Raw genomic sequence first — 11,581 nt, 5'->3', positions numbered from 1 at the left:
TTATGTTTGATATTTATATCATACTGTTTATTATAAATACTGTTTTTGCAAATGGAGATATTTATGCAGTACATGTTTATCTACATGCTAAAATATAAATTTGGGATTTATTATTAAGTAATTTACTTAAATAATGTTGTGTGTTGTTTATATTTCATACATGATACTTTGTAATAAATTAATTAATTTACTATACACTTTAAATTGTGTTATTTATTTAATTGTTTTACAGCCAGTTGCAAAAAATGTCAAAGTGCCAATAGCACAGCTTTAAATTTTCTTCCTTGAAAAGTGTTCTCTGTTCAATATTGCACAGTTCTAAAAATTTGGGGCCACAATTGGTTTTCCACTGAGGGCATGAGTCAGTGTGTGTGTGTGTGTGTGTGTGTGTGTGTGTTAGAGCTCTGCAAATCTCTGTTGGCCCAATGGGCCAATGCTTTGGTGTTGATTTTGCATAGAGGAGTAAATCTTCGCTGGCCAAATGTGGGCTGCCTGAAAAGGGCCCACGCCGTGGGGCCGACGCTATACTGGTGAGCAAATCTCCATTGGCCCAATGTGGGCTGCCTGAAATGGGCCGACGCCATGGTGCTGGTGCCGTCCCGATGAGCAAATCTCCGTTGGCCCTAAGTGGGCTGCCCATATGGGGGCGATACTGCACCGACGTGCAAATCCCCAGTGGTCCGATTTGGGCTGCCCATATGGGGCCGATGGCGTGGGGCCGATACCGCACCGATGTGCAAATCCCCAATGGCCCGATGTGGGCTGCCCATATGGGGCCGATGGCGTGGGGCCGATACCGCACCAACGTGCAAGTCCCCAATGGTCCGATTTGGGCTGCCCATATGGGGCCGATGGCGTGGGGCCGATACCGCACCAACGTGCAAGTCCCCAATGGTCCGATTTGGGCTGCCCATATGGGGCCGATGGCGTGGGGCCGATACCGCACCAACGTGCAAGTCCCCAATGGTCCGATTTGGGCTGCCCATATGGGGCCGATGGCGTGGGGCAGATACCGCACCAACGTGCAAGTCCCCAATGGTCCGATTTGGGCTGCCCATATGGGGCCGATGGCGTGGGGCAGATACCGCACCAACGTGCAAGTCCCCAATGGTCCGATTTGGGCTGCCCATATGGGGCCGATGTGTTGGCCCACATTGGGCCCTCATTGGCCCAGTGTGGGCATGTTTGCTGGGTATATGTTAATAAATGCTGTATTCGTTCTGAATCCGTGGTTTAATCGGTTGAATCAGAAGAATGCAGATCAGCAGTTCGGCATAGAGTTATTTTACTACTCCTCTATAGAAACTACATTCTGTTATAACGCGCAATTTTGCGGGATCTTGTGGTTCCGCTGTCTGGTACCAAAAACGCAACCGGTGGGAGTTGACGGATGGAGGACGGAGCGAACACGCGTTTTAGCCGTTCCGTAATCTGGTGGGATTCCGCCATGAGCGCGGCTCTGTCTCCCTCTACAGGCTGAGGGCGGGTATAAACCCACTGCGGATCAGAAGCAGGGGGCAGCGGAGGGATTTTATAAGGTTTTATAGCTGGAAATGTAAATCCGCTTGTATCAGGATGTGTAATTTGACACAGTTTCAGTGAGAATATGTCTGAATCCGTCAGAATTAAGTGCAATAAATAAACCACACCAGCTATATAAATATATATATATATATATATATATTTTTTTTTTTCCGCTGAGGCACTGCGCATGCTCAGAGATAGCCATTGTGTGTTCAGCGCTGGGCTCAGGCTGAGCGAGGCCCCGCCCCTCCTGAGGCTGAGGGCGATGCTGCTGTACGTGGCAGATCCGACCGGGACATTTTGGTTTGAGTGATTTTAGGAGAGGCTCCAGGGTTTACTCGGTTCCTGCAGCACCTCCAGAACACCCACTACACCACATGCTGCACCATGTGGCCGATTATAGTGGCCGCGCTGCTGCCCTCCGTCATCCTGACGTATGAAATAGACCTGAAGAAGCTGGACGGTCTCGCGCGGGCGAAGGTGGAGGTGAGTAAATCTCAGCTCCAGTTAATAACAGCCCCAGCACATCAGTTAAACCTGTGATTTATCACCTGTTATATCATTATACTCATAATACAGCAGCCCTGCGGATGGGGGGCAGTCTACTGAGCGCAGCAGTCCTCTTGTCTGTTTCTCAGAAAACATTCATATTTATTTAGAATATAGTTCCCTAACTAAGCTAAATAATATAACAATGAGGTGAAATGACATGAGCTCAATAACATTATTGTGATTATTAAAGCTTTAGGACAAAGGCAGCCTTTACAGAGTAAATACAGTAATGTACTGAGATGAGTCTCACATGTAGTTATAATGAATGAGACAAAGTTGTGATGTCACTTTATAATAATTAACAACACAAATGGTAGCCCACAAAAATAACCAAACTTTAAATTCCTCCTTATTAAGAAAAAATATCTTAATAAATGTTTGTTCCTTTTTTTCTACATTTTTAAAAATTTAAACAGTCTGAAATGAAAAGTCTAAAAGTCTAATTACAATGGTATCTACACTGCCTGACCAAAATAGTTTCCACCTGGATTTAAGTAAGTAAATGATGTGGGGTTGATGCTGCAGTTGGTCTGCAGGTTAAGGTTCAGCAGCAGTATGTGCTGAAAGAATGAGGTCAGCTGACTACCTGAATATACTGAATATAGACCAGGTTATTCCATCAATGGTTTTTTTCTTCCCTGATGGCACGGCCATATTCCAAGATAACAATATCAGGATTGATGGTGCTGGAATAGTGAAAGAGTTCAGGGTTCAGGGAGCATGAGATCATCATTTTCACACATGGATTGAGAGAGAGTTCACCACAGAGTCCAGATCTTAACCTCATTGAGAATCTTTGGGATGTGCTGGATGGAGAAGAGCTGCTTTGTGCAGCAGTTGGTCAGACTCTACCATCATCAATGCTGCTGCAAGATCTTGGTGAAAAATTAATGCAACACTGGACTGAAATAAATCTTGTGACATTGCAGAAGCTTATGGAAAAAATGCCACAGTGAATTTGTGCTACAATCAAAGATAAAGGAGCTCCAACCAAATATTAGAGTGTCTAACCTTGTTTTCGTCCAGGCAGTTTTTTAATTTTAAGGTTTTAAAATTAACATCTAGGACTATAAGGAGCAAACTTAGTCCAGGAGACCTGTGTAAAACTAGAAATGTAAAATAGTTTCATATTACCTGCAGAAACAGCTCTTTCCTGGGTGACACCCTTTCTATAGAAATAAGCCTGGCTCCTGGGTGTGAGGTAGGAAGTTTGAATGTGAAATTAGATACAGCCTGCTGAACAGCGTCAGCCATTCAAAACATCATCTGCCTGCTCTGGGGATTTGTTCTAAACAGTGTTTTGCAGGCAGACAATGACAAATCCACCACCTGAGGCTTGTTACTGCCCTAAATACAGTAGAGTAGGGAACTGTTGTTTAACTGTTTTTTGCAGTTTGTTAATAGATTGTTATAATGTAGAACAGGATGAATTTTGTTTTGCAAAAAACAAGAATTTGATAGTTTGAGAGAGCGGGACATGAAATTAAAAAGAAGTATAGAACAGTATTTCTTAAGTCACTTGCCTCTGCCCTGTACTTTTTGCTTCTTTTCCTGCACCCAACACACCTGGCCCCACTGATCAGCTCATTAGCAGCCTTTAACTGAGTTATATTGAGTTAAAACTAGAGGTGTATAGTAGTAAGAATTAGAACTATTTCTGTACTCAAATGTACTAAAATGCTGTATTTGTGCTTTACTGAAGTTTTGTTTTTTCTTCTACTTTTACTTTTACTTCACCACATATTATGAGTTTAATCCTTTATTTTAATAATTTTTATGCTCTGCATCATTACTTGTTACAATTATGAAAATGCTATTGTCAAAGCAGTAGATTCTCTACTTTCGGTAAAATACAGTACTGTACTTTTACCTTCAGTACTTCAATAATACATTCTACTTGCAATATTTAAGTACATATGTGTTGAATACTTTAGTATGGACCTTAAAGAACACTTCAGCTTCTACTCAAGTCACTTTTTTGTAAAAGTACTTTTACTCAATTTTGGGTCTCTAGTACTTTATACATCTCTGGTCAAAGCAGGGAAAACAATAAAATGTGCAGGGCTGCTGGCCACCAGGACCAAGTTTATATGTTTGCCATTTCCCAAGGAGGGGCATGGTTTTCAGGTAAAAGTGGTAAACTTTTTTTTTTGTTTAGGTAAAAACTGTTTTTCCTGTTAGTATCTGGTGCTCGCCACATTTCTAGATCAATCAATCAACCTTTGTTTTTACTTTGTAAATACATTGAGGGTAACCCTCATTTTCAATGTAGCCGAGCTTACATAGAGTTACATTTAAATTATAAAAAAGCAAACAATGTAAGATTTAATTAAGAAAAAATAAAATAATTCAAAATAAAAGGAAATGCCTTTGTGTATATGTTTCCTGTAGTGAATTCCAGCTCACTGGTGCACTTGTAGCTAACAGCAGATTTTCCCAGTTCAGTAAAAACTCTAGGAACCTGACAGGTGATCCAGTCACTGGAGCGGGTCTGATAATTACTGGTGTTTATAGAAATCATGGATGAGATAAAAGATGGTTTCTCTTCACTGCTAGTGAGGACCTACTTTTTGGTACAGTCTACAGTGGTAAGTAGTGTAAGGGTCACCAGTAATGAACCTTAGAGCAGAATGATAGACTGAGTCCAGAGGTTTCAGGGCACTGGGGGGACGCCTGTCTATAAATTACATCAGCATAGTCCAATACTGACAGTAAAGTCGCCTCTATCACTTACCAAGACTTATTGCGATAAAGAAAAACAAGTCTCTGTCTGCACTTAATAACTAAATTATTTATATGAGTTTTAAATGAGTTTTTCATCCAGCCAGATGCCAAGATACTTATACTCTGTAACTCGCTCAATGTTGGATCCTGTCAGGGTTCTAATAGTCAAGGTATTAAAATGAATATTTGGAGATCTGGAGACCCGCATAAACTTAGTTTTATTTGCATTTAAAACTAATTTATGATTGTATAAAGTAGTCTGCAAATCATTAAATGAGCACTGAAGCGTTTCAATTGCTGCATGAGCAGAGTCAGCTGAACAGTATAAAATTGTATCATCTGCATAAAGGTGCACTTTGCAGTCTGAGGAAGAGGCAGTAAGATCATTTATATATATATATGTTAAATAAAACTGGATTAAATGTGATTTATGGTTACCCAGAATCACACATTGTTTTCTATCTAAAAGGTAATTTTGGGCCCACTGCATTGCATTTCTGTTTCTTTTGCAGGTGTGCCAGAAGAAGACCGTGGTCAACAGTGTCAAAAGCGTTTGTTAGATCAATAAAAATGGCAGCACAGTGCTTCTTCCTGTCTAGGGCAGTGTACAGGTCATTTAAAACCAGTGTGGTTGCAGAGATGGTACAGTGCCTTTCTCCAAAACCAGACTGGAAATTAAACAAGTTTTCAATTAGAAATGATTTGAATTCTCTGTTTACTAAAGATTCTAAAATGAGGTGAGTCTATAATTATTTATATCTGCCACCTCTCCTCCGTTATGCAGAGGAATAACATTAGCTGTTTTACAGATACTGGGAAATCTGCAGGTAAAATAGAAAGGTTAAAAATAAAGAGAATATGCCCTAAAAGAACAGGGGTTTAATGTAATAAAAGAATGAATAAACAATTAAATAAGCTAGGTAGTGGATGTCAGCTGTGAACATTGAACTTTGTTGGATACAGTACAGGCCAAAAGTTTGGACACACCTTCTCTTTTTCAATGTGTTTTCTTTATTTTTATGACTATTTATATTGTAGATTCTCACTGAAGCATCAAAACTATGAATGAGCTCATGTGGAGTTTTATGTACTTAACAAAAATAGGAAAAATAACTGAAAACATGTTTTATATTCTAGTTTCTTTAAAATAGCCCCCATTGCTCTGATTACTGCTTTGCACTCTCTTGGCATCATTCTCTCAATGAGCTTCAAGAGGTGGCCACCTGAAAAGTTTTCCAACAGTCTTGAAGGAAGGAAGGAGTTCCCAGAGGTGTTTATTAGCACTTGTTGCTCCTTTGTCTTCTTCACTCTGTGCTCCAGCTCACCCCAAACCATCTGGATTGGGTTCAGGTCCGGTGACTGTGGAGGTTCAGCTCATTTTTTATTAAGTACATAAAACTCCACATGTGTTCATTCATAGTTCTGATGCTTCAGTGAGAATCTACAATGGAAATAGTCATGAAAATGAAAAGAAAACTTTTTTTTAATACATTTCTTTATTTTTCATTCTAAGTCTGTCTGTCTAAATCCTAATGTCTTTTTTCCCAGACCTGTGGGGGATGACAGTTGAATAGGCTGAGGGAGGTAAGATCTGTTCATATCAGTATAGCGTGTATAACTGTTCCATATTACCATCTTATAAATAATTGTAATTTGTTTTTTTCTCTTTATCTCTCTTATCTCAGGTCAAGGCCTTTGTGACCCAAGACATCCCTCTCTAGTATCCTTCCCATGGCGTAATTTTAACAGCTCATGCCTCTGAATGAAGTTATTTGAAGTTATTGAACATTTTATTTAAAAGCTGGTAATGTTACCAATATCAAGGATGCATCCTAGTTGAATAATCCACAATACTAATACTATAAGATACATACAGTATGCTGAGTTTAACAGGTAAATACAAGTTACTATATATTAACACACTAACAGGAAGAACTGCCAACATACATATTTTATTTTGTACCAGACGTGAGTAACTCCTCTCTTTCTGTTTCACATTGCATTGTGGGATACTGCTTTTCATTATAACACCTGTGTGGTAGGAAAAAATATCAAAATCGTAATATATTGCATGATTTTCTTTTGCAATAAATTATCGCAAATTACACACCGCCAAATATTGATATATTACAATATTGGTATTACTTTTTTTATTTAAATTATTTAAACTTCCCTAGACTCTCCCCAGTGTAACTTCTTAAAGTAACTGCTTCATTACTCCATGTGATAGCACTAATCAAATAAATAGGGTATACCTGCGGTGAAGAATATTAATTGTTAAATTCTGTGAAAATCCATAATTCCTGGTATTTGCTTATTTAGGTGTGTTTTGCCCTCTTCAGTAACACAGATGCTGTGCAGTATCGTAGAGAATTGTTTTGTTATATATAGAGTGTTGCAGAATCACAGTATTGTGATATCATCATTGTCGTGGGCAACATATCATAATAAAATAGTATCATGAGATCCCCTGTGATTCCCTCCTCTTCTGCCTTATTTCTCTCAGGAAGGACTGTAAACATCTGTACAAAATAGAACAGAATTTGTGTCTCTCAGAATCATCTCAGGAGATTACCATAGAGAATTTCTTTAATTTGCATATAAACCGCTCTGATGCAAATGAGATTTCTCTCTAACAGAGTTGCGTTTGTGACGGTTTGGAGACCAAATGTAGATTAATGTTATCAGGACATTATCTGCTCAGTTTTCTCCTGAACTCTGTTTATTTGATGCCCCAGTTCTGTCCTTGACTCTGTTCTCTCAGTCATAACTTGGTAATGAAGCACATCCCTGGGGCGGACCCGGAGCTCGTCCTCCTGAACCACTACTATGAGGAGCTAGATGTGAGTGAAATGTTCTACAGTACAGAGTCTAGATAATAAAAGAACTGGCTGTCATTTCTTTACCTGTTCAGAATATTTTCAGACTGGTGCTTCAGTCCGTACTGTGCAGAAGTATCTTTAAACTCATCTGTCTGAACTAGTTTAGAAAAACATAGGTTTTGTTCCAGATTTCCAGGCATTGTATAGTTGATTCATAAGCTGAACCAGGTGCTAAATAATTACAGGTAATTGTCAGTCACTAAACAGTCACTACTTATTTAAAGAGTGTGATTTATATTTATTATAATATTATGGATCCTCTAAAAATGGCATTTTCTGAGGTTCTGAGAGCTGTGAAAGCATTTATTGACACTAAAGGTTTGATAGGATGGTATTGACAAAAGAGACATATTACCAGTAGAATAAATGTGGAATATATTTTTAGAAACTATTCACATTGCAGTACTTTTGGACAAAGCACATGCATAATTGAATATTATTGTAAACCTGTAAATACTATAACTAAATATATATATTGTTGTATTGGTTAATTTATTGGGATGGTTGATTTATGTAAATCAGAGGAAAGAACATTTTGAAATAAAACAAGCAAACAAAAGCATAATATACAGTGCAAGCAGAGGCAAAAAAACTGATATGGGCTTATATAAAGCCTCTACCTTTATTATATTACAAATTCTTAATATTCTAACAGATTCTATAGAACAAACATAACCAACAATAGAACATCAAATTACACCAATATAATACAAAAACAATGAATGTGTATAAATGTAATATAAAAGGAAACATTTGGCAAAATGGTCTTTTAAACATCTTTTGTAATGTTTTACAGATAAACAATTTTTTTGCTAAATGGGAAAAAATCATTCCACAATTATGTCTCATGAATCCTATTAATAATTGTCCTTTACAACTTGTTTACATGAAAATCATGAGGAATTTAATACTAAAAATTTGTCTCAGAATGTCCTTTTAAAGGCTTTAACCTCAAAAGTGTCTCCTTTTTCTGCCGATCCTCGTCCTCTCCTCTGTGACCCGGTAACTGATTTCGTGACTCCCTCTTCCCACCTGTCTGAATACCGGAGGAAACGAAAGAAGTGGCCTTTAATCCTCCTTGAAGAGGCTTCCAATGAAGGATACACACTATCCTACCCAGGAAATGTTTTAAAGATTTATAAGTGGTCAACATCCTATTAAAAGGGATCATTTCTGCTCCTTCTCTCCGTTCCTCCTTACCTCCTCCCTGATTCCTCCATGTAGCAAACCTTTTCTAGACACAGTCAGAGTCTTACCTTAAAAAGTGTAGTAAATTGTAGTCATGTTGGCGCCATCTTCTGTATATACCTCAAACCTACAGTACATTAAGCACCAGGGCTCACTAGTCAGTTGTGTTGTCCTTGTTGTCCAGCTGCTTGTCTGTGTTCATTAATACATTTTCATACAGCGACTCTCTTTATTATTTTTTCTTTACAGCGGATCCCGCTGTCAGATATGACCCGTACAGAGATCAACAAACTCTTGGCCGAGCTCGGCTTTTATAAAAAAGCACAGCCTGAAGACGAAGTGCCGGAGGAGTTCCGCTTCTCACCAGCCAAAGACAGCCCCTTCAAAGAGCACCACACCACCCCTCCCCCTGCTACGACTGAGATTACTGAGGAGCCCCAGTCTGAGAGAGACTCCCCCCACAAAGATTTATAGTCCATTTAACTAGGAATCACCTAGGAGCACTGGAGTGATGTGCCCTCATTGTTGCTTTAGATTAGTTTCAGTTTAAGACACACACACAGACTCACATATACAGTAGATATGCACCCAAAACCAAACCTGTTTTTTTCACAGGCTTTCATTAAATTTGGCACTTTTTCACTGTTACATAAATACAAATTTCTTTCTTTTTTTAAACAACATCTTGTGAAATCCTGTTTATATTTGAACATATTTAAATATATTAGTATTTGAGATTCATTTGAACAGCAATGAGAGATGGAGGTAAAATAATTTTAAAAACACAAAGAAGTACATTTCTTATGAGGAACAAATAGGACACCCCTACTTATCACTGTGTTTGATGTCTAAAATTACAATCAGGTGCATCACATTAACTGCATATGATTGAGTACATCATTAGAAAGAATGTGGGAGGAATCTGTCTAATTTGAAGCTCAGACATTAGTTTGATTGGCTCTTGATTGTTGAATTGAGTGGATCACCACATGCAGATCCATAGAGCTCTATGAGGCCTCCAGATCTACAAAGGGGTGTAGACCAGATGAGTTTGGAAAGAGTTTTTAAAAAGATCTCTGAGCAATTAAATATCAGACATGCCACTGTCTGGAACATGGGAGAATATGGGGAAACAACTGTCAAGAAGACCAGATCAGACCTTTCTGGCAAGTTCAGCCCAAAAGCAGAGCAAATAATGAGAAAGAAATTATCCAAAAAACTAAAATCTTCTCACCAGACCCACAGCTTTACCCCTAGAAAAGACAAAAAATGCCTAGGCATCTTTTTACAGGAGATGTGCATGGAGTAAACCATCATAGAAACAATACAGTTTGCCAGAGAACTCAGACTAACACTAAGACCGGAACTTTGATACAATAAGCTTTGGACCAATTAAATCTTCAGTTTTTATTTATTAATTTATTTTGACAGCAAAAGTCTTCTCCTTGCACACCTTCCATGAATATCAACCTTGTTTACTCTCTCTCTGAAAATAGGTGCTGTACCTTGAAATCAGTTACCAGTAATGCTGAAAATATTAGGATTGTGGAAGACTTCTGAAACACATTATCGACTGATATTTGTAGGATGGTCTGACATGGTCATGTTGGCAGTTGGCAGTAAATTAAAATCTATTCCCAGACCCATCTGATCTACAGTTTGTTCTGAAGGCCTCAGGAAGCTCTTTGGATCTCGCCCTGGTGATCTACTCACAACATCAAGATCAAACCAAACTAATGTCAGTCAGACTCCCCAACACCCCCTCTAACCATGCTCTAATCTAATTTAATATTTTTTTAAGTACTGGAAGTTGTAAATATGGTGATATCCTGTTTCCTTTTTGTATTGATTACATTTCTTCAAGTGTGTGTTTAATTATTTTATCTCCATTTGTCAATCTTGTGAAATTAAGATCAAATATTCATATGTTTAAATTAAGACGTAATTTACATTAGATTTACAATACATTGCTTTTCTTAAACTGTTAAATTACATTTCACAGCGTTTACAGAGCACACATGCTTCTGTTTCATAGACTGTCATTTAATTTAATGAACTCCGGTCAGTGGTGTTGTTAAAAGCACAGTATGCAGAGGACCCTGTTTTTACCCACACAAGAAATGAATGATACCCTGAACTGTAAAATCGGCTGATTGGTTGGGGGTTGATGATGTATGTTCTTGAGGGTATATATCAGGGTACTTGTAGAATGGTGGACTAAAAAGCAGAAGGAAAAAAATAAATGTTTTAGTCTGATTATAGAGTTGATGTGTTTTGATTCTGAGTAATAGTATTAATAGTTGAGTGTATGCAATAACATACATTTTTCTTCAACAGGCTAGATGAAAGGTTCTCGCAACTACTGCAACAAAACCCATTACTGAGCTTAACTGAGAGAGTAAAGCTAGGGTTACATACAGGAATTGTGTCATGATTTTCAAAGATTCAAAAAGTTTATTGTTGTACAGTACAGAAACGGGTTTCAGTGTACAATGAAATTCTTTCTTTGCTCTTCGCCAAGAATGCCAAATAGAAGATAGAAAAAGTGCAAAAAAATACAATAAGGTTATAAATATTAAACTAATTGTCAAAGACATAAAAAAATAAAAGTTACTTAAGCAAAGAAATGTATAAAAAAGTGCAAGTTATGTATAAAAAATGTATAAAAAAATAATGCAGTTATGGACATTAACTATATATATATTAAAAAA

General features: G+C 38.0%; 1 protein-coding gene across 1 annotated transcript; it reads left to right on the top strand.

The window, feature by feature from the left end:
- The first annotated feature begins 1,757 nt into the window (after window positions 1-1,757).
- selenom (selenoprotein M) lies at window positions 1,758-11,126 on the top strand. Its single transcript, XM_015602131.3, has 5 exons — window positions 1,758-2,010; window positions 6,349-6,384; window positions 6,486-6,520; window positions 7,565-7,643; window positions 9,120-11,126. The coding sequence occupies exons 1-5, from the start codon at window positions 1,912-1,914 to the stop codon at window positions 9,342-9,344; spliced, it is 474 nt and encodes a 157-aa protein (XP_015457617.1). The 5' UTR covers window positions 1,758-1,911; the 3' UTR covers window positions 9,345-11,126.
- The last annotated feature ends 455 nt before the right edge of the window (window positions 11,127-11,581 follow it).

The sequence above is a fragment of the Astyanax mexicanus genome, chromosome 22 (assembly GCF_023375975.1).
Source record: "Astyanax mexicanus isolate ESR-SI-001 chromosome 22, AstMex3_surface, whole genome shotgun sequence".
NCBI lineage: Eukaryota > Metazoa > Chordata > Actinopteri > Characiformes > Acestrorhamphidae > Astyanax > Astyanax mexicanus.
Note: the sequence above shows the minus strand (reverse complement) of the source record. Positions and strands in the feature narration are given on the sequence as shown.